This window comes from Anopheles coluzzii, chromosome 2 (assembly GCF_943734685.1).
Source record: "Anopheles coluzzii chromosome 2, AcolN3, whole genome shotgun sequence".
In the NCBI taxonomy this organism is placed as follows: Eukaryota; Metazoa; Arthropoda; class Insecta; order Diptera; family Culicidae; genus Anopheles; species Anopheles coluzzii.
This window is the reverse complement of record NC_064670.1, coordinates 125,676,591-125,700,331: the sequence shown is the minus strand read 5'-3', so window position 1 is coordinate 125,700,331 and position 23,741 is coordinate 125,676,591. Positions and strand designations below refer to the sequence as shown.

Below are 23,741 nucleotides of genomic sequence, written 5' to 3'. Positions count from 1 at the left end.
TCAACAATTTGTTTTCTTACTATAACATCATATAGTTACGGTGTGTCATCATTCTCTGTTTTGCGTTCAGCGTATGTACGATGTGCATTCGATTCAATGTTCGATTGTGTCACAAAGCACATTTTACAATTTTAACTATAAAATGTTTCGTTTCGCTGTTTGGATTTTGCATGGGATTCGTTTAAGTTATTAGTGTGTGCACTCGTTTTTATTTATCGTATCGTATGCTAGCCTGTTTTCGCATCTTCTAGTGTGCAAGCATTTGTAGCCTTGTTTTCTATCGTGGACTGTACCGTGGATTGCAAATTATTCAATGTCAAATATGATGTGCATCCGTTGTTTTAGGAAGAGCAAGCTGGTGTCGAACTTAGGCATAGGTACATGCGGACTGGATCCCAAGATCGTGAGAGTGAGACGAGATCTTACGTTAGAAAACTGTAACTGTCCTTCTGTACCCTAGTACGCGGTGAACTAACTTTAAGGCCACTAACCGACCCACCATTTGTCTTGCAGAAATACCGTGCACCACAGGCCACCAGGCAATAAATGTGATATGCCCAATGATAGAAGTTCGATAGGACAAATGAGCACTAACTATGATGATGATCGTAAATTTTCCCTATCAGGTATGTAACTCAAACACATTTGCGTGCGTTGCTAATCAATCCTGCTTTCCTAATTTGAACTACCAAGTGTTCTACTACACATAGTATTGCTGTGATGGCATTAACAGTACCCACCAAACCCCACCCACCTTTCCCGCGCGTTTTGATCTCTTCCTATCCGTGCTACAGTAGCAAGCAATGCCAGTAGTGGTTTAACAAAAGTTGATAGATAATCAACCGAATTGCTTACAATTTTCGTATTTCGTTACTGTCCATCCTCTCTTGCCGAAGCCATGTCCGATAACGATAAGAAACCCTTTCTAACATAACAATATTTCTTTCTATCTATCTTACCATTCACCCACAAATATCACACCACTCATTCCAAAACAACTACAAACCACCTAAAATGCGTGTGCCTCCTAAAACAGGTATTATAAATCAATTGAAAAGAAGCATACCAGACCTTAATTCATATAAACATCAGCCATTAACGAACAAGTGTGGTAAGCAAAGCATCTTTGATTTCGTTTGGTTCAGTGTGTTCCCACTATCATCATTATTAGCCTATAAAACATATGTTTTGATTTCCTTCAGGCAAAAAATACATCATTTATCGCTCCACAATAGCTGTATTTCCTACACCTTAATGTCGGTCGGCCCAGAGTACCCCCTTTACACCCAGGCTTTCCAATACAATAGCAAGCACTTTCCAGTCCCTTCCTGACCTTGCAATCCTACCCCATCCATTGCGCAAAATTGTGAAACCTGACAAGCTATTGAAAACCCTCAACTACTCTAACACAAATCATATCCTATTTTCTATTTCTTTGAATAATCGACATGGTTTCATACGTACTCTGCATGAGTGCTGTTACAGTTGTGTACATAAAAACTAAAGCCAAATCTCACCAATTTGCATAAATAGAGCTTTAGTTCATCCTTTCTGCGTCGTGTATAGTATGGTTGAGAAGACAGACTCTATATGCTCGAGTTACGTTCGCACGTGAATGTATGTTACGTTTTGCTTGGACATATTGCGCATTTGTTTATCAATATTTTTGTCTTTTCCGTTCCAAACGATTAATGGAGTTGTAACCTTTTGCTTTCCACCAGATAAGCGTTTATTCGGAAAGCTTGATGTGTTAATAGTTGTGTCAATTCCTTCTATCTGCTCTGATGGCTGAGCGATGGACACCAAAGTGTTAGACCCTATGATATGTCTACGAAAGGTTGATTAAATTTGTTTGCATGTCGATTTCAGCTTCACCCAACGAAAGCCCCAAAAGTACGCACAAGCAGACAATACCCCATCATCACGAACATCAATCGTCGGCCATTGTAGCATCTTCGGCGGCACTTGGAAGGGCACCAGATACCGTCACGTTGAGTGCAGTTAGCCATCGTGCCTGCACGTGCGGTTCAAAGGCCGATGTCCCGGTCGGGCCAATGCGGGTCAGCGATTGTTCTCCCAAGAGCAGCCCAGATGAGGAAATCTTTCATCATACCGCACCCAACAGTAGCAACATGAGCAAACCGGATGAATCAAAACAGAATCTAGAGTAAGCATTAGGATCTCTAGAACGCATTACTAAAACAGTAAACTTATCACAATATGTGTTTCATATTCACTAGAACTATGGCGCATCAGCTCTCTGAGTTAACGAATAGGATTGGTGTTCTGGAATCAAGTCTCAAGCACGACATCAGAACAATACTAGAAATTCTACACCAGCAACAACAGATGCAGATGCAGATTCAGCATCAGCAGCACTCTTTTGCACAGCAACAGCAACAAATGCATCAGATGCACACTGGCAAGACAGCAATGTCTTCGTACCAACCGTCCGAAAGTGATTTTTCTTTTGACATGTGCGGACCCCCGATGGACTGCCGAGAAGTCAAACACCAGCAGCCTCCTTCATCGCAGCATCGCATACACGTGGCTCGTTCCGTGTCGCAACCAGAGTGCACCGATGATCGTAGTTTATTTAAGTACGTATGAAAAGCCACAATCTTCAGTCACTAACTACTCTACTTTACACTAACTAAAAGCGTCTTACAATCTTTATTGACATTCTGATACCCCGTTGTTGCAGATGTTCAAAGTTCTCATCATTCAATCATCCCATGGATGACACGCCCGAGGGACAAAACTGGAATATATTTGCCCCAATTGCTAAGCTTGAATCACTGGACGAAATAGATCAGGTAGATTGTTTACTATAAATAAATCGCCAAAGCACATTGTACCGTAAGGCTAACGATACGTTTCTCTGTTTGCCACTTGCAGGAAACCAAACCCTCATCCAGTCATGATAAGATGCAATGAAGAAATCAAACGTTCATAATGCTTCGTTGCTTGGGAAGAGACAGAGAAAAGAAACACCGATCCAGTTCTATTCTACTATCTAGTAAATGTTGTTTTATCTTTTTCTGTTTTTTGAAAGTTTCAAAGCAAGAATAATCTTTGTACATATTCTTCTACGCATAGCGAAGTCAAAGCCAGGACACACAAACACACAACTAGAAAGACACATGAGAATACTCGACGCCACACCCTAACACAACATTTATGGCACATTTAACACCACTTTCAGAGATCGATCGTTACGTACATTTCATATATTAATATAGAATTCTTCACCAGGAAAAAAAATCGTGTGAAACAAAATGCAATGTCTTTAGTTTTCATTTTCACTCTATATTAATCGATGCAGCAAGAAGAATAAAAGACAACCAAAAGCTTTTTGTTGATTGACTGCGTCAAGTCTTAAAACAGCAATAATGACAATTTAATAGCAATCTTTTTTCGAGCGAAGTACATTTCAACCCTATTCAACCCAAGTGAGAGAGGTGTTTGAAGGAACGCTACGGAACGCTAGGAAAAACTAGGGAAGCAAGCGCCCAAGCAAGGTAAAGGTAATGGAAAACGTTGAGGGTAAAAAGGTACATGAACGAATGCTAGCTTAATGCAAAATCACAACCAATAGAGACTTATGAATATCAATGAAATAACACACAAAATCAGCAAGCAAATCAACAGCGCATATTGGAAACAGCATATTGCCTTTGTTTAAGTCGAACGCAAAAACAACAAACACAGAAAAAAAGCAAATAAAGTTACTGCTAATGAACTGATTTATAATACTTTACTTTTTTGAATGATGGCCTCATTATTAGCACCTTCTTGCGGCACCGCGATATATCACAGCACATCGGGCAAGAGAAAAGTAGCCCAACTTCACCACCTTCTAGTATATATTGCTAACCACGGCATCCACCGTTTGCCTCGTCAGCCTCCACGACTTGGTTGGAACGGTGGCCCGCCCCCAGCACCTTGCCATACTAAGTAGCCGCCGTTTATATCGTTTCCGTTTCCGCAATGATAACAAACACTTGCCTGCTGCCTGCAGGTATGTTTACTATGCGCCCTTCCTGCGTGTTTGTGTGTGTGTGTGTCGGTATGGGTGGGGTGGAAACGAACAGCACTCGGACAGGGTCGTACGCATGGCGGAAAACGCGAGAGGAACCCACCGTACGTCAATGCTACACTCTTTCCAATACCTGAGCAATAAGAAATGTTGTAGTAAATAGTGTGAAGCTACAAGTAAAATACACAAAGCTCCTACACATCCTACACGTCTTCCTACACAGCGAGCGTGATGGCCCCGTGTGTTCGTGTGGCCATGTGCTACATACACCAAAAAAAAGTAATGATATCGTTGCGTGTCATCGTTTCATTTCTACCTTGCCTTGTGTGTCGTCTTACAAGGCTCCACCTAGGACACCCGCACCTTTGGCGGCGCCTGAACAACGCGACCCTGCGGTTCCCTGGAGGAGCTGGTAGATGTCAGACCAACACACCAGCACTAAGACTACTTTCAAGTTTATGAGCTAGCTATTATTGATTAAATTAAAGCGAATAAAAAAACCGCTCGCGGGCACACGAATATTCATAACGGCTTGAATGAATGAGCTGAACACACTACTTTCGTAACACGCACCCTCCTGTCGTGGTTCGAAGGTGGTATAAGCTCTCTCTGGTGTGGTTTTTAGTTGTGGATCTGAATTCATCGATTGTGCAACGCTCGGCGCCAACCAATCACCCAGGGAAAGTTTGTCAGTGCGTAATTTAACCGAATCATAAATAGAACTTCTGTGTACTACGCTTTAATCATCAAACAAATATCGGTATTACATTTAATTGTACGAAGACTAAAAATACCCATCCCCACCACAAGAAAAGCGCCCTTTCCTGTACGTAAACTCAAAGCGGTGAATCAAACAGGACTATCGAAGCAGGCCATTCTGCGAAACACGTGCTATGGTGCGAGCTTTCGGTGAACAATAAGAAAGGAAAAGTTTTATCGATTCCTAATGATGGCGTCGCTGAAAATGGATCGTGCAGTGAACTGAATGCGTTATCATCTCTGGTGTACGATCAGAAAGCCAGTCTCAGTGCGCTTACTATATATTCACGTTCAGTAATACTTGTTCCCGTGTTCCAGAGTGTGAAATGTGAAGCATGAATGAAGTGGCCTACAGCATACAAAGACTATGCGTTGCACATACATAGCAAGGTAAATCTGTTGAAACCAATTAATTGTTTATACGGCATTAACCTATTAACACACATTCGCTGGCTGAGTGGCTGGCGGCTGGCGGTTTGTTCAAACGCCCTACTTACTGGCGCAGGTTTTGCCTTTATTTTGACTATGCTTATGTACGCTGTAAAGTGTCTTGCTTTAGTATGCAATATTAGTTGACGTGTGGACATGAACGAATGGAGCAAATTCGTTTCAATTATCTTAATGACTCAATGCATCACTCTCGTTGCAGTTTGTTTTGGCTTTTCGAACTATGTATCCCCGCTAGGACGGCCACTATCAATTACCAGTATCAAGAGGGCATCGAGTATGATAAAAACGTAAAGCCAGGTAAAACAAATATATCCATTTGTCTTACTCTAACAATCAGGTAATGTTGTTAATGCAACCATTTTACGTCCACTTTTCTGTGCGCACGCCAACACCAGCAGGCACACTTACAGATGTATCCGTTTCGCTCTACATTAACCGAATATCAGGCGTGGATGAAAACAAGGAAGTAAGTTATCGAGCTTGCCATGCCCCCAAAGCTCCATACGCTGTCTCACACTAGAGCGCGCACTGTTTTTGCTTGTAGGAAATTTCCTTCGATGTCTTCCTTCAAATTACATGGGAAGACCTTCGAATACAGCCTGTGTTTAACAACAAGGTAGGCGAGTATGTGGAACTGACAAAAGCCGACCGAGATATGATATGGGTTCCGGATCTTTACATTCGACAACTGCGAGAGATGAAAATGCTAACCTTATTCGAGGAAATATCCAGCCTACGGTTATATGAAAACAGCACCATCAGCTTGAGCATAGGGTAAGCCTGCAAAGATGATTCGCAACAAGGTATACAAATGAAAACAGTCGATGTCTAAACTCACTTTTAGAGCAACAATCATCATCAAATGCGACATGGACTTTGTGCTGTACCCGCTCGATGTGCAGAGATGTCCTGTCGATTTCAGCAGCTGTACGTATCTCGCCTCTTCAGCGCTTCGTACATACGAAGCGTTTCATCTTGACTACTACTCACTACTTTAACTGTTTCTGTTTATAGACAAATATCCAGTAAAAGATTTACGGTTCCGCTGGAGATCCGAAAATGCCTTATCCTTCCCCAATGACTTTGGGGATGGTTTTTTTCGGCTTCCAAAGTATGTGGTTTCTTTCTACACTGAACAGGAATCACAGATAGTCAATTACAGCGATGGTACTTGAAAACAAAACAAAACTTACACCAAAATGCAACGCAACTAACGCAATGGTACATATGTTGTTTGCACTGTACTTGCAGATAATCATAGTTCAGCTAGATTAGAAATAACCCTGTCGAGAGAAGTAAAGAGCTATCTGCTGGAAAACTATCTTCCATCCACGTTATTCGTCTCTATATCCTGGGGGTCTTTTGTGGTCGTCCCAGAAATCGTGCCAGGGCGGATGGTGCTGCTAGTCACAACACTGCTATCATTGATAACAATGTTCGATACAGTGAGGAATAATTCGCCAGATGCGCTGGAACTGAAGTGCCTTGAAGTAAGCAGTCGTTGGATAGGTCGATTTTAGACTCTCTATACTTATGATAAACTAAATCCGTTTAGGTGTGGCTCATATCCTGTACTTTGTTTGTGTTCTTTGCACTAATGGAGTACTTTATTGTGCTGTTCGGGATACGATACGATAAGCATTGGCGTGTGGCCAAAGCTCAGCATGCCTCATCAATACCACCTTCCATCACACTGCAGTCAGCAGTGACGATGGCTCAAAGCACGATGGACACATCGGTAAGAAGTGCATTTTTTGTTCGTTTATGCTTCATTTTAGTAAAAGCACACACCACCCTTACCAACATTAACATCCAACAGATAAATTCGGCATCATTTCAACGCGAAAACGGTCTTGAGCATGCCACCCTGAAGGTTTCAGGCACTAACAAGATTCAACCGCACGATCACAACAGCAAAACAACGTCAGCTTCCCTCAGCAATATACAAGACACTGTACAAAGCGCCCAGAAAGTGTCGTCTGTGATGACCAGAAAAAGGTGAGATTAAACCTCATATCTCAGAAGTGAATGCAACCAAAAGGCCAAGACAGGTTGGTTGTTGCATCCTTCCTGCCCCAAAATGAACATTTTACTTGTTCATTTCAGGTTTCGGAACGTCGCAGATGTTGCACTCCTGTATGCAGGCTCCCAGCGAGGCAGATTGGATCAGCTATCTTTAATCATTTTCCCTGTCAGCTTTCTTATATTCACCATATCCTATTGGACTATGTATTTAACTGAATCTAAGAAAAATTTCAAGTAACATTTTTCCTCGAGTATTGCTTCAAACAAGCCCTATAGTTGATACAGTAATAAATTGAATTGCCTGTTGTAAATTCATTCTTAACTTTCTTTCGACGTGAAGAAAATGGATATGTATATGTATGTAAATAAGTAAGAGGGTTGTTAGCACATGAAATTGATAGCTTACTACACTACTTACAGCATCAACGGAAGCAACAAACACACTGTCCGGGAAGTTGTCGAAGGGTAGTCTATGAAACCACTCTCGGTGAAGTGCTGCATCGTTCGTTACAAACTCTTGAATGTTTCGCCATGTTGCAGGAGTACGAGGGCTACAGTTGGTTAAGTTCCTGGGTTGGCCAATCATATACGAGCAGGTCTTTGCGAACAACACTTTTTGATCGTGCTCTATTGCTATGAACACCCTCACGATCTTCACTTTCATCATGGATACTTTCCAACACACTGCAATGTTTTTTGTTTCATTTGTCCACAAGCGCTTTTCATTCAATGAAGCTGTATAACTAGCTGGAGGCTTCAGCTTAAATTTACAACATCGGTAAAATACATTTATGTACTTTTTTTACAAGACCAAATTTCCACAACTATTCAAACAGCGCACCTACGAACTACAGACGCTTCCTGCGATTGTTTTCAGGAAAAAAAACTGGAAAAGTATATATATACGCAAGGTATATAAATGTATATGGTGACTGAGAAAAAAGTCAAATGAAATCTTTCGCTTGTGCGATGTTTTTTTACAAAATGAGAGTATATTTTTACAATTTTCAATCTTACAGCACAAAAACTCGAAAAATACATATAAATCAAACATCTTAAATGCTTTTTATAACAATTACTGAATAAAGCATGCAGTAATTATGTATCAGTGATATTCGACCCAAAATCAAATCGAACTGTTCGTGCGATGTTTTCTATGTCTTTCGCTACGTACGTCGAATATGGTCCCACCTGACGATTCCGTTGTGTGTCTCGCTGTCAACGGTTTGACATTTTTAAACATAACGAACATTCAATGGTAATCAACGAACCCCAGCGGAGCAGCGTTTCCCTCAACCAGTGCGTGTCGTAAATTGTTTCGGAATACAAAGTGTATTATAAACTTTCTCCCTCTACGCGCATCATAGTAGCGAAATCGTGTCAATTCTCATGAAAGCATTTTACCTCATACTGCGACGATATCAGTGTTTGGACAATGAAGACAATGTGAGTGCGCTGTGCGCTTTAGCTTGGTCGGAATGAAAGTTCATGTGCAAATCATTTCTCTTTCAGGCGGCAGAAAACACCTTTGAAGGTATTGCCGAAGTCGGCTATCAAAAGTCGTGGAAATTCTGGCAACAACTTGGGAAAAGATCCTGTCCAAGTGTACTGCCGCGTTCGACCGCCACCATGCGAGTCCGATCTTACTTGTTTGCGCGTCACCGATCCTCATACGGTCGTTTTGACACCCCCGGAAATAGCCATCAACTATAAGATCGCCAATCTGAAGGAAACGCAGTACATCTTTAAGCGCGTGTTCGACGACGCCGTGCGCCAGCATGAGGTGTACGTGAGTGTGGCGCAGCCGCTCGTGGAGGGACTGATTCGTGGCCGAAATGGGCTGCTGTTCACGTACGGTGTCACTGGCAGCGGCAAAACGTACACTATGACCGGCGATTTACAGCATCGCGGCATCATGCCGCGCTGTTTGGATGCGCTGTTCCGCACCATTGCGGACTATCAGGCCAAAAAGTACACATTCAAGTCGGATCGGCTGAATGGATTTGATATACTGACCGAGGCAGAGGTATTGCTCGAGCGGCAGGCCGAATTGAACGCCAAGTTGACCAAATCCACGAGAAAGAAGGACCTAGACCAGGAGGTGGCGTCTCAAGTTTCGGTGGAGCCGTCCGAAATCAGTGGAATCGAGGAGGACAACATTTACGCCGTGTTTATAAATTATGTGGAAGTATACAACAACAGTGTGTACGATTTGTTAGAAGAAACCACCGTTCAAAAGTAAGAAATCACATCGAGTCCCCCGCATAGATGCAATGATTAATGTACTTTTGCTCGTCTCCCTTTCAGGACGCTGCAGAGCAAAATGGTTCGCGAAGATGCGCAACACAATATGTTTGTGCACGGTGTGACGGAGGTGGAGGTTAAATCCGTTGAGGAGGCACTAGAGCTGTTCCAGATTGGCCAAAAGCGGAAGCGCATGGGACACACGATTCTTAATGCCGAATCCAGTCGATCCCATTCCGTTTTTACCATCCGCCTGGTTCAAGCCCCGGTTGACGTGCAAGGAGAGAACGTGGTGCAGGATCGTAACGCCATTACCGTGAGTCAACTTTCGTTGGTAGATTTGGCCGGCAGCGAGCGCACGAACCGGACGGGCAACACTGGACAGCGGTTGCGTGAGGCTGGCAACATCAACAACAGCTTGATGACTCTGCGAACATGTTTGGAGATCTTGCGCGAAAACCAGCAAACATGCGGCGGTAAGAAGGTGCCGTACCGTGATTCGAAGATTACCCACCTGTTCAAGAACTATTTCGATGGCGAAGGCCAGGTGCGGATGATTGTGTGCGTGAATCCGCGTGCCGAAGATTACGACGAAACGGCCCAGGTGATGAAGTTCGCGGAAATGACGCAGGACGTACAAATAGCACGACCCACACCGATGAAGGTCGACATGGGCCTTACGCCCGGGCGCCGTAAGGCCAATCAGTTGTTTAAGATGGCCATTGGCGATATGGCCGAAAGGAACCACCAGCACCACGTTCATACACCGTTCGCTGGCGCCACCGAATCCAACGGTGATCGCATGGAGTTCGATCTTGGGCTGGTGTACAGTCTGGAGCCGTTCGTGGCAGACATGAAGCTAGGATCGGCCGAAAGCGACGAGCTCGTGCGGAAGCTCTCCGAAGTGTTAGAGTTAAGAATTCAAAAGCGCAAACTGCTCCGCGAAGACTTTAATGCCCGCCAGAATCGACTGCGCATGAATATGCACAAGCTGGAGAGTGATAATTTGTCGCTGCGTACCGAAAACACTTCATACAAGGGAGTGCTGGCGCAGAACAAGCAGAAAATCATCGCGCTCGAGAACAAGGTCGTAGTTTACGAGAGTTCGATTGACGATTTGAACCGTCGCAACCGGCAACTGGAAGAGCGCGTGCGGGAACTGCAGACGCAGCTCAACCAGAAGACTCAGCTCGTGAGCCAAAAGGAGCTCGAAAAGGAACGCCAGCGCAAGAAGTTCACGTCCAAGATAGCCGTCGAATCGGAGAAGATGAGCCGCGAGCTCGAGATAAAGCTGATGGAGCAGAAAAACAAACTGCAGGACGAAATGCGGGACAAGGAGGAGCGTCTCCGGCTGGTGTCGGAAATCATTCAGGGCACGCCAATCGCAGCGCGTGGTCGCTCGAGCAGCGTCGATAAAGATTTCCACAAGCTGGAGTCAACGCCGAACGTAAAGTCGCTGGTGTCTGTGTACGCTACGCCGCGCGGATCGAGGGTAAGTCTGTCCAGTTCTTTTCCCTCCCACTGGGACGGCCCACAGAGCGTCGGGTATTTTAATGGTTGCCCTTCTTGTTTTTTTTAACAGCCCGGCACGGCAGTTGCAAACGGTAGACATCGACGATCGCGCTCGACCGGTGAACGATGGCTGGAACATCGTGCTGCTAATCCCGTCCCACTGGGAACCATTCTGCAGCCGTACTATTGCAACTCCAAGTCCGTCACCAAGCTCACCGACAAGGATGTGCTAGCCCAGAAGACTACCAAGTACTGTCTGATATCGCAGGATGCCGACACTGAAGGTGAGCTGGAAACGAAGCTGTACAAGGGCGACGTGATCCCTACCAGCGGTGGAGGTGCGCAGGTCGTGTTCAACGATGTGGAGTGTCTGAAACAGTATTCCCCCACCAAGACGCCACCAAGTCGGAAGCGTTCGAGCAACTTCGTTACCCCTAGCGCTCCACCGCTGAGCGAGATCCAGAACACAAATTCCAAGTGTAGTACGGCGATCGAGGGACATTCTGCTGCAGCGGGGCAACATAAGCGGTCGAAGCATTGACGATTTAGATTGTCTGAGAAGGTCGATAAAGGCCGATTACAGACGAATTATGTGTGCACAAATTCGTTTCGTTTTTATTAGAATTCACTAACGTTATGTACTTTTTTTTCTTTTTAACATTACCATCATTGCTTGATTAATAAACATTCTTCTTACCCAGAAGCTTCGTCGGATGGAGTCGTTATTTTGGGCGAGTTTGCTTTCTCCCCAGCGGCGGCATCTTTTATCTGCTCTTCTGGCTCCGGTTGCTCGTTCACGGTTTCCCCCACTTCCTTTCCATCCTTCGCCTTGGCAGGTTCCGTCGCGGAAGATGACGGTGGGTCCCGTGCAGCGACAAGTTCCACAACATTGTACTTCCGAAGTGGGTAATATTCGGGCAGGATGCCGATGCAGCACAACCCCTTGATAACTTCCACAATGACCGCCAGTTCGGGGTTTTTCAGGTTCGCCTTGTTTCCCGCATTCTTGGACGTGATGAGATCGGCCAGCTCGCGAATTACGTCGTCCCGCGAGAGGTCATTGTTGAGCCGACGGTTAAATACGATGGCATACGTTTTCGGCTCCTTCAGAAAGTACTGGTCACCCAATCGCCCAACGACATCCATGATGTCCTTCAGGTTCGCACGGCACACCGCCTGAATCGGCAACATTCGCAGAATGAAGCGAGATTTGTGCTTTTTGGTAGCGCTCAAATCTCGCATTAGCTTCACGACAATCTCATTCGGATCGGGCAGCACGGTCTGGATGAAGAGGCAGTTCATGGCCCCGCTCTCCACGCTCTGGAAGCGGAAAGACGCTGCATTACGCTTTTTACCGGCCGCTTCCGCCTCCTTTTGCAGCTTAACCGAGATGTCCTCCTCGTCGCTGCCACCATCGGGCTGGTTCTCATCTTCGCAGCGCGTAGTTTCAACCGGTCCGTACAGTTCGTCTGCGTATTCATTCAGGATGCGATAGCTGTCGCGTACACAATCACGAACGTGCCCGTTGCACGTTACCAGAATTCCTCGGTGGCCGGGTTTCATGCAGCGGTCCCTCGGTCCATCGCCTGTGCCATTGTCGTCTCGCACCTTCGCGTAATAGTTGCGCTTGCCTGCTTTTCCATGCTTGGCTTTCCGTTGTTGCGATCCTTTCTCCGTCGAGTCTAACTTTATTTTCTTCGCCTCGGACATGATGCACCAGCTCTCGTCGGTAGCTCTCAACGTGTTTCGAGACTCCTTGCAAACGTCAAACGAAATGTCAAAACGCATCAACGTAAACAAGCCTTCTGCAAACAATTCACTTTGGTGCGTAGCCTCCGCTTGGCAGCAGTAAATAGTTTTAAAAGTTTCAGGAAAAGCACTTGCTAACTTAAGATGAGCAACATTTACATACAAGAGCCACCGACGTCGGGCAAGGTATCGTCCTGTTCATCGCACTGCCAAACCGAAAGTCCATTAGCATTACCGATACGTTTGCATCCTTGCAGGTTCTACTAAAAACGTCTGTCGGCGACATCGACATAGAGCTTTGGTCGAAGGAATGTCCATTGGCTTGCCGGAACTTTATACAACTATGCCTGGAAGGCTACTACAACGGGACAATTTTTCACCGTGTCGTGAAAGGCTTCATCGTGCAGGGAGGAGACCCGAATGGCGACGGCACGGGAGGCGAATCGGTGTACGGCCATCCGTTCAAGGATGAGTTTCACTCCCGCCTGCGCTACGTTCGACGCGGGCTGGTGGGTATGGCGAATTCCGGCAGAAACGATAACGCCTCACAGTTCTTCTTCACCATGGGACCAACGCCGGAACTGCAGAACCAGAACACACTGTTTGGGAAGGTTGCGGGCGACACGATATACAACATGCTGAAGCTGGAAGAAGGCGAAGTGTATGAAAATGAGCGTCCGCACTTTACCCATCGCATCATTCGGACGGAGGTACTAAACAACCCATTCGACGACATCGTACCACGGCGCACGGGCGATGCGGATGGAGGCAAATCGAAACAGGAAAACGAGAACGCAAGCAAGAAGAAGAAGGAGAAAGGGGTTAAAAACTTTGGACTTCTATCGTTCGGCGATGAAGCGGAAGAGGAAGAGCTGGAAACTCAGGTGTATGTACAGAAAAATGCATCCGGACGGGGAAAATCATCGCACGACGTGCTGGACGATCCCCAGCTGAGCAAGCAAACGGCAAGCACCAATGCGGAAGAGGAATCGAAAACCCGTCGACGGGTGGATTCTTCTGACGATGAGGCAGTTTCCTCACCCAAAAGTGATGAACAGGACGCGGAACAGCATCGCACCGCTACGAAGGCTTCGCGGAACAAAGACGGTGCAAAAAGTGTGCGAGAAAAGCTGAAGCGTAAACCGGACGAGAAAGCAGTAGAGAGGAAACCGCCCGCTTCGGATGCAAGCGAAAGCGATTCCGATTCCGATTACGGGCTTGGAAGCGAGAGAAAGAAAGCCAAACAGCAGGAAGCGGAAAAGATCCGACAGGAGATAACGAAACTCAAGCGCGACTATCACACGGACAAACGCTCCAAGGACAAGGATAAGGAGAGCGAGCAGAAGAAGGTGTCCAAAAAATCGTCCCGCAAGGAAGTGATGGACGAGGTGCTAAAGGTGCAGGAAGAATACACACAGAAAACCAAACAGGTGCCGAAGAAAGGCAGTTCGCGGGAAAACTTCACCATGGAGCTGTTGCAAAAGTTCAAATCCAAGCTCCATTCCGCCCATGAGCGGGATCCTGAGTCGCACGCCAGTGCTGCCGTCGACGAAGAGGAGGACATTCGGGGAGACAATTGGCTTTCGCACCGGTTGGAGTTTGAAAAGAAGGATCCAATCCTAGCGAAAGATGCCGCCACTAAGGACGACGATTGGTACGACGTGTACGATCCGCGGAATCCGTTGAACAAGCGAAAACGGGGCGAAAAAATCGAACGCACCCAGAAACCACGCAAATAAAGGCGTACAGTCTAGCTTATTATTTATTCTACATAAAGCACCTGAATGTACAATAGGGAGAGCCGAAACGAAAGTAATCTATTATACCTACACACACACACACACATACACACATTACATGGAAACTTGGCCTATACATGTATTAGATGGATATGGAATGTAATCCGCGCGCATGAAACCGTTTGATCCTGCACCGTGAATAAGTGTCCGCCCACAGTTTAGAGAGTGAACTGCTGCAGGGTGGAGAGCAACGAATTGACGTCGCTATCAATTTCACTTTTCACCTTCAGATTGCTGATCTGATCGACGATGGAATCGAGATCGATTTGCCGTTGGCGCACCTTGCCGAGCTGTTCGGAAAAATCATTCAGCATCTGTTCCAGCTTTTCCTGGTCCAGGCCCTGCCTTGGCAGATCGAGGTTTCGGACCTGCTGCTTAAATACGGCAAAAATTCGTTCGCAAACGTCGGCCGTTTTTTCACGATGCTTGTGTATGTCGCTTTGCGTAAGCTTTTGCATTTTGGAGATGAGCCGCTCCGAGAGCCGGAGCTTGCCGATTGAAAAGTCCAGCGCAAGCAAACCATTCGAATCCCTCAGCAGCACGTTGGTCCCGTAATCGAGTAGCATCTGTACCACCTCGACACTTTCCGTGCTGGAGGCCAAGTGCAGCGGTGTGTTCATATTTTTATCCCGTATGTTCGGGTTGGCACCGTTCTCCAGCAAGAGGCGAACGATGTCTCGGAATCCTCTGCTGCACGCAATATGCAACGCGGACCGGTTGAAGTAGCTTTCCGACGTGTTCGGTGACATACCTTGCTGTATCATTTCCTGCACCTTTTCCGTGTTATTGTGCGAAACGGCCTCCAGAAAGCGGGAGACGAGTAGCGCCGACGGGCGTATCGTCCTGTACGGGGATGAGCGATTCTGCAGTCGATGGCACTTCGTACGCACCTTCAGATTACAGCGCGTAGAGTGAGCCAAATCCCCTGTACTCGGGCTATCGTTGGCATCGGTGAACGGGAACGTTTTTGGACACTCATCATCATTGTTGTCAGCGGTCTGTTTGGCACAGCTAATGGATGAGTCTGATTCACTGTCCTTCTCAGCTTCCACTGCTGTGGCTGGTATGGCGCTGGTATCATTGGGACCACTTAACGCCTCGCTGGATTGGTCGCTCATTTTGATCTGGAACAGCGCAAAAACGGGTTAGAAAGTGCAAGTATTGTTTTGTTTTCGTATCGAACCTGTTTACTCTGACTTTGTTTTGCTTTCTGCTGACTATTGACAGTCCGTCCCACTTTGCGCCTGTCAGCCTGTGTTTCGGATGTCATCGATTTTCTTTTTTAAATTCCTTCAACGGTGGTCGGATCAGAAAATCAGAATATTTAGGATGGAAATGGATAACCGCAGAATGGTCCATTTATTTGCTTCTGTTACGTGCAGTTCGCGATACAATTACCCGGGAGGCCATCCGAGCTGGCGTCCGCCTATAACGTGCAGGTGTATATGGTACACTGTTTGACATCCATGGTCACCATTATTTATCACCAGCCGGAATCCTTTGGGAGCTTTCGATTTTCCCAACTGCCCCGCAACATGCAACAGATGCCCCAATAGCTGCAAAAAGTAGAATCAAATAAATGTTAATTATTTTCTCCCGATTCGTTGGCCTGTGTACTGAAACATTGCTGCTATACCTCCGTTTGATTGGGCGTACTGTTTTCAAACTTGTCAATTTTATTCTTTGGAATCACAAGAAAATGAACCGGCGCTTGAGGAGCAACATCGTTGAACGCAATGCATTTCTCGTCTTCGTAAATTACATCTGCCGGTATCTGCTTCTTGATTATCTTGTCGAATATGGTGTCCGGGTTTGCGACGCCGGGTTTCGGTACGCCGCTACCGGGCCCATCGACACCGCTCTGAAATCTTACCAGCTGTTGCTGTACGGTGAAAAGTGAGCGGCCCACCAGCTGGCGGAGGGTTGTGGCAATCATGGCTTTCCCCAAAGCACTCTTTGCCGTATCGATATGCCGTAGAGGAAGTGCAACTAGCAACGCAGTTTCGTAATCAATGTTTTGCTGTTGGTTACATATGACGTTTATTGCTGTCAACCAACCGTGTAAACAAACCGGGTAACGAGATCGCGTACACGTTCATCTAAGCATGAACTAATCGCGATTAAATACTCGCAGTACAATTAAAACACACTCTCTTCTGGTGGCATCATGACGGACGATAAAGCCGTCCCCAGGACGGACTACAAGCTGGAGTCCGATTCGGAGCTGCGGTTTGAAATAGAAAACAAAAACGAAAAAGTCACTGTTGTGGTAGGTAGACGCACAACCGACACAGGTACTGCGTCCGCAATGAATGAGTAATACCGTTTTCCCTGTTTCTAGCTGCTCAATGGACAAGCGGAACTGTTCGGGACCGAGCTGGTGGTAAAAAAGCCGTACGAGTTCGTTACCGGTGCCAAGGTAGCGATCTTTACCTACCACGGCTGTACGATCGAGCTGCGCGGCAAGCCGGACGTAGCGTACGTTGCCAAAGAAACTCCCATGGTTATGTACCTGAATGCTAACTCTGCTCTGGAGCATCTGCGCAACAAAGCCGAACAGGAGGACGCACAGGGACCAATCGTGATGGTAGTGGGCCCCACCGATGTCGGAAAGACCACGCTGTGCCGCATATTCTTGAACTATGCAGTGCGGCTGGGTAGACGCCCGATATTCGTCGACTTGGATGTGGGTCAGGGAGGAATCGCCATACCCGGCACCATCGGTGCGTTACTCGTCGAGCGACCAGCGCCGGTAGCGGAAGGCTTCTCGCAACAGGCCCCTCTCGTCTACCACTACGGCCATAGTACACCGTCGGCGAACAGTACATTCTATGATGTGCTGATTTCGAAGCTGGCCGAAACGACGCTGGAACGGTTGCAGGCGAACAAAAAGGCCAAATCGTCCGGAATGATAATCAACACCTGCGGCTGGGTGAAAGGTTCCGGCTACTCGCACATCCTGCACACCGTCGAAGCATTCGAAGTGACCGCTATCTTTGTGCTCGACCAGGAGCGCCTGTACAACGAGTTGCTGCGGGATGTCAAGGGCACCGTGCAGGTTGTGTTTCTGCCGAAAAGCGGTGGCGTTGTGGAGCGCACCAAATCGCAGCGCACCGAGGCAAGAGATCAACGCATTAGAGAATATTTCTACGGCTCCAAAATGCCCCTATTCCCGCATAGCTTCGATGTAAAGTTTTCGGACATAAAAATATTTAAGGTTGGCTCACCGCCGCTGCCGGATTCGTGCCTGCCGCTGGGCATGAAGGCGGAAGACAACTATACCAAGCTGGTCGCAGTACAGCCCGGTCCGCAGCTGTTGCACCACATCCTGGCGGTCAGCTTTGCCGAGAGCACGGACGAGAATGTGATACAGACAAACGTGGCCGGTTTTATCTGTGTTACCAACGTCAACATGGACAAGCAGGTACTGACGGTGTTATCTCCTCAGCCGCGGCCTCTCCCGCAAACGATACTTCTCGTTTCTGATCTTCAGTTCATGGACAGTCATTAGATGTGACGACGAAAAGCGTCAGGAAATACATTTCATTCATTTAACTACCGTACACAGATCACTTTTCACATGTTCAGTGGTGGCCGCGTGGTGCCAACCTCGATCGAAGGGAATCTTTCCCGGAACGCTTTTTTCATCGCCGACACCCAATCTCCGTGGGCTAAAATTTCAGCAATACGTGCGTTTAGCAAACGCTGCTTTTCCCTAGCGTCCGCTACCGCGCCCCGGTCCATGGCGGCGATAATCTCAAGCGCAGCTTCCGGACAGATGTTGATCGTCGTCATAATGAAACTATCGAAACCGGCAGCTACCGCCCCGCACAGTATGGTATCGGCACCGAGGAATATGGTGCGGCCTTCCTTCAAGCACGAGCTGCCCTGTTCCAGATCTCCGCTCGTGTATTTAATTCCCCGGAAATTTGCAATCTCCTTCTCTGCGCGATCCAGAAACGTTGGCATGTGTACTAAACCAATCAAGACATGAATACAACAAGATAGAAAATTGTTAAAATATTTCATTCGGTACAGGTGTACAGAATTTCGTTTCGCCTTACAATTTACGTCTGTAAACATCGGAATGTGATAGTAGAAGAAGGGCGTTGTGGGACAATGCATGGCTACGCCTTTCAGGTAGGTGACCAGCTGCTCGCATGATTTCGGTTTAAAATACAGCTCTGGAAGGCACAGCACCGCATCCACGTCCATTTTGGAGGCATGTTGAGCCAGCTGCACAACATCCGGATAAGCAGCACCGCCAATCTGAACCATGATGGTGATGCCGTGTTTTTTGCATGATCGTTGCCATGCTTCTGTTACCAACATACGCTCCTCGGTGGTCATCAGCATACCTTCACCGGTGGTCCCATTGACGAGGACACCGTTTACATGATTCGCTTTCAGCAGTTCTACGTACGGTTCGATGGCGTTTATGTTTACCTTTTCACTATAACGAGTTGGAATACTGTGTAGAATCGAATATTGCTTTTTTAACAGAAACTCACTTGTTGTTCGTGTACGGTGTAAACACCGGTGCCATTAGTCCCGTAAAACTGAACGATTTCATCGTGATTCTTCGCCGAGTTGAATGCTAAATGAGAAACCGTTCTCACTGAACCTGCAACGTACGGCCTATCGAGGTTATCTCTGGTGTTCTATAAACATGCATTTACATTGTTTACACAACCGATAATGCCACAGACTCATCATAAATAAGAATGAGAATGTTGTTTTTCTTTCATTCTTATTTAGCATATTGTTTTAGTCGGATTTTAATTAATTTGTTTTGCTCTTGCTTGGTAATTACGAAAATTGAAACGCAATTTTTGAAAATCGTTCTTTTTTGAGAGCAAAGCATTTTCTGTGTGTAATGATTTAAACAAAAGATTTCAAGCAAAGAAAATGAAAGGCGTATTGTACCTAAAATTATTAATATTTGAAGAGAAATACAGAGATTAACTTGTTTAAAAATTAAACCGAACGCCGTTTGACCGTTATTTCAACCACCTAAACCAGCTGACAGCTGTCAGTGGGACTATCTTGAAGAGAGAATTTTCTTGCTCAGTTTCCGCCTTGTGTGCTTCTCTGTCGCTCTTGGGTGATACGTAGGCCAGAATAGGACAACAGTCAACATAGCCGCACATTTCGCGCCTCCTGACGTCGTTCGTTTGCTAACCTGGTCCCTGCTCGTCATCTTGAGCGTTTTTTCGTGGTGTGATCAAGCTATCCTGCTGTAAGTACTGGTCCAAAGTGCTGAAATAGTACGATATTAGAACAATTACCATCGCTAGGGTTGTGTGAAACAGTTATTTCAAGGTAAAAGCAATGGCTGCAGTGCAGAGTGTTTGTTGAAAGTGCATTTCAAGGTGGTTTTTCGCGCATACAATTCCGCGGAGCTTCTGCCGGCTTCGGCGTCGGGAAGAAGTGGTGTGGCGATGCAGATGCGGCATGACGAAATTTACGAGAAAATGATGGGCAAAGAAGGCCTCTTTTAAACCGCATTTTAGATATTTGTAATATGGTTAGCTGTAGGTTTTTTGTGATTGGCATTGGCAATGAGGCATTTCGTTCCTGAACGGTACAAGTGTTTCGTTTCCATCTACCGGAACATCTGCCATTCGATCGCATCAGCCCGGGCACCGGGAATATTGGCGCAGAAACAGAAGCGTGCTGTACATTTGACAACCACCGCCGCTACCTATCCTTTGTTGTAGATCTTTCTCCGATTCGCAGCATAAGCAAAAACTGTCGGTTCCGAGGATATTAGTTTGCAGACGCGTTGCATGTTCTGCGTATCTCGATTAAGTTACATCTCAATAATCTATTTTAAAGCTTGCGTCACTTTTTAGGGTAGTGTTAGATTCAAGCCATAGACAAACGCACTTATGAAATGAATAATCTTTTCCAAAAGTGCTATAAATTGGGTGGGGACGTTTCAAGTGGCACTATTTCGGAAAGAGCGGTAAAAGGCTATAGAAAAGAAGGCATAATGCTGACCTGACCCTTGAGCCGCATCATCAACAGCAGCAGCAGCTGCAGCAGAGGTTGGGTGCGCTGAGGATCCCGGCAGAAGTAGGTGTCATTTTTTGTGACATCGTTTGTGTTGTTTTAATTGGGAAAAATAATCATGCTTGCTTATCCAGAGTACGTGCTATACCAGGTCCTATTTTTGGCAATGGAATTTGGTACGCCACACAGCTATTAGATTTCCCTCCGTGACGTCATCAGCATTGTAAGCACGGATGTTGTTGGAATTGGCATAGAAAAAAAAAATTAACCTTGCAATCTTCCTACCCACCGCCTGTCATTGCGAGGAAGTTTCTCGATAATTGTCTTTGCCGCATTTTTCAGCTGCCTGTTTTCAGCTAGAAAATTACCTACTTTTTGGGACCATGCTTCCACAAATGTCAAAATATTAATTGTGAAAATGATTTTTAAGGGCTTTTTATTAACGCATCACTTCCTTCTATAAACTGAACTAGGCTATGATTCCTTCTCCCTATCATAGTAACAAGAGAGCAGGAGATTAATTGATTTTACTTTTTTCCCTCCACCCCACTTCGAACGCCGTATTATTGCATGTGTTGATCCAATCGAAAGGCAGACAACGTTAAACTAACTCAGGATCCCAGTTGGACGACTGAGGTGAGGCCGAGCGGTACCAGCTTAAAGGAAGGATAAAAGCACTGACCCGGAGGAGGCTCCTCGTATAAAAGTAAAGCTTTTGCAACAGACGAAGAGTACAGCTGCAACAACAATGGCGGAAGCAGATATGCCAACTTTCAAATGCGTGCTGGTCGGCGACGGTGGTACCGGCAAAACGACATTCGTCAAACGTCATATGACGGGTGAGTTTGAAAAGAAGTACGTCGCCACCCTCGGCGTAGAGGTGCATCCACTGGTATTCCACACGAACCGTGGTGCAATCCGGTTCAATGTGTGGGACACGGCCGGACAGGAAAAGTTCGGTGGGCTTCGCGATGGATACTACATCCAGGGACAGTGTGCCATCATTATGTTCGACGTAACGTCTCGAGTGACCTACAAGAACGTGCCCAACTGGCATCGCGATTTGGTGCGCGTCTGCGAAAACATCCCAATCGTTCTGTGCGGTAATAAGGTAGACATCAAGGATCGTAAGGTGAAGGCCAAGTCCATCGTATTCCACCGGAAGAAGAACCTACAGGTAAGTGATGGACGCGAGAAAGGAGCGCTGTGAGAGTAATGTATCACTGACTGGTTGTTTTTCTATGTTTCCCCACAGTACTATGATATTTCTGCCAAATCGAACTACAACTTCGAGAAACCGTTCCTGTGGCTGGCTCGCAAGCTTGTCGGTGATCCTAACCTGGAGTTCGTTGCCATGCCTGCCTTGCTTCCACCGGAAGTGAAAATGGACAAGGATTGGCAGGTACAGATCGAGAAGGATTTGGAGGAGGCACAGGCAACGGCCCTGCCAGACGAGGACGAGGATTTGTAAGCCATTGGATACGCAACGTGGTTACATGGTCCATCGTATTTTTGTAATTTGAATTATAAGAAGATTCAGTTAGGTCGGCGGTTAAAATCCTGCTAGCAAGGCAACGGAAATGTAGAGAAGAGTACACTTAATCCCACAAAATAGAGCGAACTCAATAATTGAACTAGCAACAGGCCCCCAGACAGGAGAATATCTTAACGAAACAATTGCAGGTAATTCAATCTTGTTTCGGAACAAAGAGTACAGCATAAGAATGATAGGATACAGCAGGAAATTGTAAAGCCGGCAAGGAGAATCGAAATCATTTTGTTTGATTCGGAAGACAGCGGAGAGAGAGAGAGAGAAAGATAAAGAGCGTTAGCTAGGGGATAGTACAGTACAGAAATGAAATATTATGCGTTCATCATTTATTGGTTCCGTAGGTACTGAAAACGGTAAGTTTTGCACCGTTTTGCTGCGTTTAGGTGTACAAGACAGCAGGAATGTTTGAGTTCCCTTTAATTTTAATGTTACTGTGTGTCGATGGAAGGATTAGGAGATATATTGGAGAATGAAAATACACAAGCTCATGCAAGATTCCACTCTCGTAAGAACGACGAAAGTATTTTTGTGAGGTTTTGAGAAAGGGGGTTTAATTTGTGTAATTTGGGATGGTCTTTTCAAAGATGAAGCAGTGAAAGGCGCTCGAAAAACATGCTAACGTTGGGCGCCGTTCGCTTCTTCAATAAAGGGCCCATACAACTTAACAGTGCTTGCAACGGGGCGAACATTACCTCACAATAACAAGCAATGGTTGGTTTTTGAGCAATTCAATAAAGCTGTACTGGTGTAAAACTGTGGAAAAGATACATCTTAACGCATGAGAAATGACTAGCAAATTTGGCTCGGTTACAGGGCTGCGCAACGAAACTTAAAGGATTCGCTTTACTGTAGCTGTACACCAACATTATTGGCTTCGAAACCCAATTCAAATGAGACACTGATGACAACCGACTAAGCGGTCTAAAACCAAAACCAAACCCATACCGATCCCGAAACCGATACGGTAAAATCCCTACTGGTCTAGAACATGAATCGATCATGAACCCATACCACTCCTGGAACTGATCACGTATCCATCCCGGTCCTGTGACTGATGCTAATCTCTTAAAAGTTTTAAGATAGCTTAGTTATAAATAGATTTTATCCCGTTCATGGAACTGTTCCTGAACCTGTTCCAGATTTGGAATGAAACGATACAGTTCCTGTTCCGATCGAGTAATTGAAAACGTTGGTCGTCAAACCACATCATACGGCTGTACATGTGCAGGATAAGAAATAGTGTAGGAATTAATGTAAGAATTAGCGTAGGAATTTTAGCTCAATTTGTATAGTGAATAAGTGAGCACGAATATTGTTTTGTAGAATCCACCCAAACCCTGAATCTGTTGGTTGCAGTTTTGGAACATTTTAAACGTACAGTGAGAATATGCTGTTTGTTTACTAACATGAAATACTGTAAAAATACCATTACGGTCTTGTAAAGCGAATAGTTTATCTTAATTTCTCTATTCCTCCCAGCTGCGAGAATTTCAGGGATTTTACTAACGGCAGATTTAAAAAAATATCCCCAAAACCGACGCAGATCGTGTGGTCGGGAAAACTGCTCGATTTTGTTCTGCGGGTGTTGCTCTGTGGG

The 23,741-nt window shown here is 45.9% G+C and overlaps 10 protein-coding genes across 23 annotated transcripts in view; 6 read left to right on the top strand and 4 right to left on the bottom strand.

Moving 5' to 3' along the window:
* LOC120947269 (potassium voltage-gated channel subfamily H member 6) overlaps positions 1 to 3,760 on the top strand; it is a 26,657-nt gene extending 22,897 nt beyond the window's left edge. For 9 of the 10 annotated variants that reach the window (XM_040362447.2, XM_040362450.2, XM_040362451.2 and 6 more), the window contains 7 exons: positions 346 to 437; positions 514 to 626; positions 1,037 to 1,111; positions 1,870 to 2,167; positions 2,241 to 2,600; positions 2,705 to 2,816; positions 2,899 to 3,760. In XM_040362447.2, coding sequence (XP_040218381.2) covers positions 346 to 437; positions 514 to 626; positions 1,037 to 1,111; positions 1,870 to 2,167; positions 2,241 to 2,600; positions 2,705 to 2,816; positions 2,899 to 2,937 — 1,089 coding nt within the window. In that variant the 3' untranslated portion in view covers positions 2,938 to 3,760. The remainder of the gene's footprint in view (positions 1 to 345; positions 438 to 513; positions 627 to 1,036; positions 1,112 to 1,869; positions 2,168 to 2,240; positions 2,601 to 2,704; positions 2,817 to 2,898) is intronic. The other variant, XM_040362452.2, reaches the window with a different exon arrangement.
* A 722-nt stretch (positions 3,761 to 4,482) lies between these two features.
* On the top strand, positions 4,483 to 7,600 carry LOC120947271 (glycine receptor subunit alpha-1-like). Of its 2 annotated transcripts, none has more exons than XM_040362460.2 (10): positions 4,483 to 5,188; positions 5,448 to 5,545; positions 5,647 to 5,714; positions 5,793 to 6,022; positions 6,093 to 6,175; positions 6,263 to 6,415; positions 6,500 to 6,738; positions 6,804 to 6,986; positions 7,068 to 7,246; positions 7,355 to 7,600. In XM_040362460.2, the coding sequence occupies exons 1-10, from the start codon at positions 5,166 to 5,168 to the stop codon at positions 7,509 to 7,511; spliced, it is 1,413 nt and encodes a 470-aa protein (XP_040218394.2). In that variant the 5' UTR covers positions 4,483 to 5,165; the 3' UTR covers positions 7,512 to 7,600. The 2 variants fall into 2 exon arrangements, with proteins under 2 accessions (XP_040218394.2, XP_040218393.2); XM_040362459.2 differs by having other exon boundaries at positions 4,485 to 5,188; positions 5,644 to 5,714.
* A 903-nt stretch (positions 7,601 to 8,503) lies between these two features.
* Positions 8,504 to 11,732, top strand: LOC120953962 (kinesin-like protein KIF23). The gene is made up of 4 exons (XM_040374422.2): positions 8,504 to 8,719; positions 8,786 to 9,511; positions 9,581 to 11,009; positions 11,100 to 11,732. Exons 1-4 carry the CDS (start codon positions 8,709 to 8,711, stop codon positions 11,568 to 11,570), a joined length of 2,637 nt encoding a protein of 878 aa, XP_040230356.2. The 5' UTR covers positions 8,504 to 8,708; the 3' UTR covers positions 11,571 to 11,732.
* Positions 11,618 to 12,794, bottom strand: LOC120953965 (THUMP domain-containing protein 1 homolog). Its single transcript, XM_040374425.2, has one exon. It carries the CDS (start codon positions 12,737 to 12,739, stop codon positions 11,723 to 11,725), a length of 1,017 nt encoding a protein of 338 aa, XP_040230359.2. The 5' UTR covers positions 12,740 to 12,794; the 3' UTR covers positions 11,618 to 11,722.
* A 33-nt stretch (positions 12,795 to 12,827) lies between these two features.
* On the top strand, positions 12,828 to 14,536 carry LOC120953963 (spliceosome-associated protein CWC27 homolog). The gene is made up of 2 exons (XM_040374423.2): positions 12,828 to 12,964; positions 13,036 to 14,536. Exons 1-2 carry the CDS (start codon positions 12,923 to 12,925, stop codon positions 14,515 to 14,517), a joined length of 1,524 nt encoding a protein of 507 aa, XP_040230357.2. The 5' UTR covers positions 12,828 to 12,922; the 3' UTR covers positions 14,518 to 14,536.
* Positions 14,515 to 15,884, bottom strand: LOC120953966 (ankyrin repeat domain-containing protein 54-like). The gene is made up of 2 exons (XM_040374426.2): positions 15,761 to 15,884; positions 14,515 to 15,701 (listed from the first exon to the last, which is right to left on the bottom strand). The coding sequence occupies exons 1-2, from the start codon at positions 15,845 to 15,847 to the stop codon at positions 14,736 to 14,738; spliced, it is 1,053 nt and encodes a 350-aa protein (XP_040230360.2). The 5' UTR covers positions 15,848 to 15,884; the 3' UTR covers positions 14,515 to 14,735.
* A 16-nt stretch (positions 15,885 to 15,900) lies between these two features.
* Positions 15,901 to 16,622, bottom strand: LOC120953970 (uncharacterized HIT-like protein Synpcc7942_1390). The gene is made up of 2 exons (XM_040374433.2): positions 16,214 to 16,622; positions 15,901 to 16,133 (listed from the first exon to the last, which is right to left on the bottom strand). Exons 1-2 carry the CDS (start codon positions 16,511 to 16,513, stop codon positions 15,972 to 15,974), a joined length of 462 nt encoding a protein of 153 aa, XP_040230367.2. The 5' UTR covers positions 16,514 to 16,622; the 3' UTR covers positions 15,901 to 15,971.
* A 31-nt stretch (positions 16,623 to 16,653) lies between these two features.
* Positions 16,654 to 18,140, top strand: LOC120953964 (protein CLP1 homolog). Its single transcript, XM_040374424.2, has 2 exons — positions 16,654 to 16,846; positions 16,919 to 18,140. The coding sequence occupies exons 1-2, from the start codon at positions 16,745 to 16,747 to the stop codon at positions 18,086 to 18,088; spliced, it is 1,272 nt and encodes a 423-aa protein (XP_040230358.1). The 5' UTR covers positions 16,654 to 16,744; the 3' UTR covers positions 18,089 to 18,140.
* Positions 18,085 to 19,266, bottom strand: LOC120953967 (N-acetylneuraminate lyase A-like). Its single transcript, XM_040374427.2, has 3 exons — positions 19,089 to 19,266; positions 18,642 to 19,030; positions 18,085 to 18,551 (listed from the first exon to the last, which is right to left on the bottom strand). The coding sequence occupies exons 1-3, from the start codon at positions 19,148 to 19,150 to the stop codon at positions 18,154 to 18,156; spliced, it is 849 nt and encodes a 282-aa protein (XP_040230361.2). The 5' UTR covers positions 19,151 to 19,266; the 3' UTR covers positions 18,085 to 18,153.
* A 420-nt stretch (positions 19,267 to 19,686) lies between these two features.
* Positions 19,687 to 22,656, top strand: LOC120953969 (GTP-binding nuclear protein Ran). 4 transcript variants are annotated; one of them, XM_040374430.2, is made up of 3 exons: positions 19,687 to 19,816; positions 21,188 to 21,769; positions 21,848 to 22,656. In XM_040374430.2, the coding sequence occupies exons 2-3, from the start codon at positions 21,341 to 21,343 to the stop codon at positions 22,061 to 22,063; spliced, it is 645 nt and encodes a 214-aa protein (XP_040230364.1). In that variant the 5' UTR covers positions 19,687 to 19,816; positions 21,188 to 21,340; the 3' UTR covers positions 22,064 to 22,656. The 4 variants fall into 4 exon arrangements, with proteins under 4 accessions (XP_040230364.1, XP_040230362.1, XP_040230365.1 ...); XM_040374428.2 differs by having other exon boundaries at positions 21,184 to 21,769; XM_040374431.2 differs by having other exon boundaries at positions 19,702 to 19,899.
* The last annotated feature ends 1,085 nt before the right edge of the window (positions 22,657 to 23,741 follow it).

What these genes read in the sequence shown, in the direction of transcription:
- LOC120953967 (XM_040374427.2), bottom strand. Translation starts at nt 19,150, where the DNA reads ATGAAATCGTTCAGTTTTACGGGACTAATGGCACCGGTGTTTACACCG. An exon ending in ACACCGTACACGAACAACAA is followed by an intron (nt 19,031 to 19,088) that starts GTGAGTTTCTGT and finishes AACTCGTTATAG; the next exon opens with TGAAAAGGTAAACATAAACG. An exon ending in GATGTTTACAGACGTAAATT is followed by an intron (nt 18,552 to 18,641) that starts GTAAGGCGAAAC and finishes TGATTGGTTTAG; the next exon opens with TACACATGCCAACGTTTCTG.
- LOC120947271 (XM_040362459.2), top strand. Translation starts at nt 5,166, where the DNA reads ATGCGTTGCACATACATAGCAAG. An exon ending in GCGTGGATGAAAACAAGGAA is followed by an intron (nt 5,715 to 5,792) that starts GTAAGTTATCGA and finishes TTTTGCTTGTAG; the next exon opens with GAAATTTCCTTCGATGTCTT. An exon ending in GATAGTCAATTACAGCGATG is followed by an intron (nt 6,416 to 6,499) that starts GTACTTGAAAAC and finishes CTGTACTTGCAG; the next exon opens with ATAATCATAGTTCAGCTAGA.
- LOC120953965 (XM_040374425.2), bottom strand. Translation starts at nt 12,739, where the DNA reads ATGTCCGAGGCGAAGAAAATAAAGTTAGACTCGACGGAGAAAGGATCG.
- LOC120953966 (XM_040374426.2), bottom strand. Translation starts at nt 15,847, where the DNA reads ATGACATCCGAAACACAGGCTGACAGGCGCAAAGTGGGACGGACTGTC. An exon ending in AACAAAGTCAGAGTAAACAG is followed by an intron (nt 15,702 to 15,760) that starts GTTCGATACGAA and finishes GCGCTGTTCCAG; the next exon opens with ATCAAAATGAGCGACCAATC.
- LOC120953970 (XM_040374433.2), bottom strand. Translation starts at nt 16,513, where the DNA reads ATGATTGCCACAACCCTCCGCCAGCTGGTGGGCCGCTCACTTTTCACC. An exon ending in GTACGCCCAATCAAACGGAG is followed by an intron (nt 16,134 to 16,213) that starts GTATAGCAGCAA and finishes TACTTTTTGCAG; the next exon opens with CTATTGGGGCATCTGTTGCA.
- LOC120953969 (XM_040374430.2), top strand. Translation starts at nt 21,341, where the DNA reads ATGGCGGAAGCAGATATGCCAACTTTCAAATGCGTGCTGGTCGGCGAC. An exon ending in ACCGGAAGAAGAACCTACAG is followed by an intron (nt 21,770 to 21,847) that starts GTAAGTGATGGA and finishes GTTTCCCCACAG; the next exon opens with TACTATGATATTTCTGCCAA.
- LOC120953964 (XM_040374424.2), top strand. Translation starts at nt 16,745, where the DNA reads ATGACGGACGATAAAGCCGTCCCCAGGACGGACTACAAGCTGGAGTCC. An exon ending in ACGAAAAAGTCACTGTTGTG is followed by an intron (nt 16,847 to 16,918) that starts GTAGGTAGACGC and finishes CCCTGTTTCTAG; the next exon opens with CTGCTCAATGGACAAGCGGA.
- LOC120953962 (XM_040374422.2), top strand. An exon ending in GAAGAAACCACCGTTCAAAA is followed by an intron (nt 9,512 to 9,580) that starts GTAAGAAATCAC and finishes TCTCCCTTTCAG; the next exon opens with GACGCTGCAGAGCAAAATGG. An exon ending in CTACGCCGCGCGGATCGAGG is followed by an intron (nt 11,010 to 11,099) that starts GTAAGTCTGTCC and finishes TTTTTTTAACAG; the next exon opens with CCCGGCACGGCAGTTGCAAA.
- LOC120953963 (XM_040374423.2), top strand. Translation starts at nt 12,923, where the DNA reads ATGAGCAACATTTACATACAAGAGCCACCGACGTCGGGCAAG. An exon ending in AGCCACCGACGTCGGGCAAG is followed by an intron (nt 12,965 to 13,035) that starts GTATCGTCCTGT and finishes GCATCCTTGCAG; the next exon opens with GTTCTACTAAAAACGTCTGT.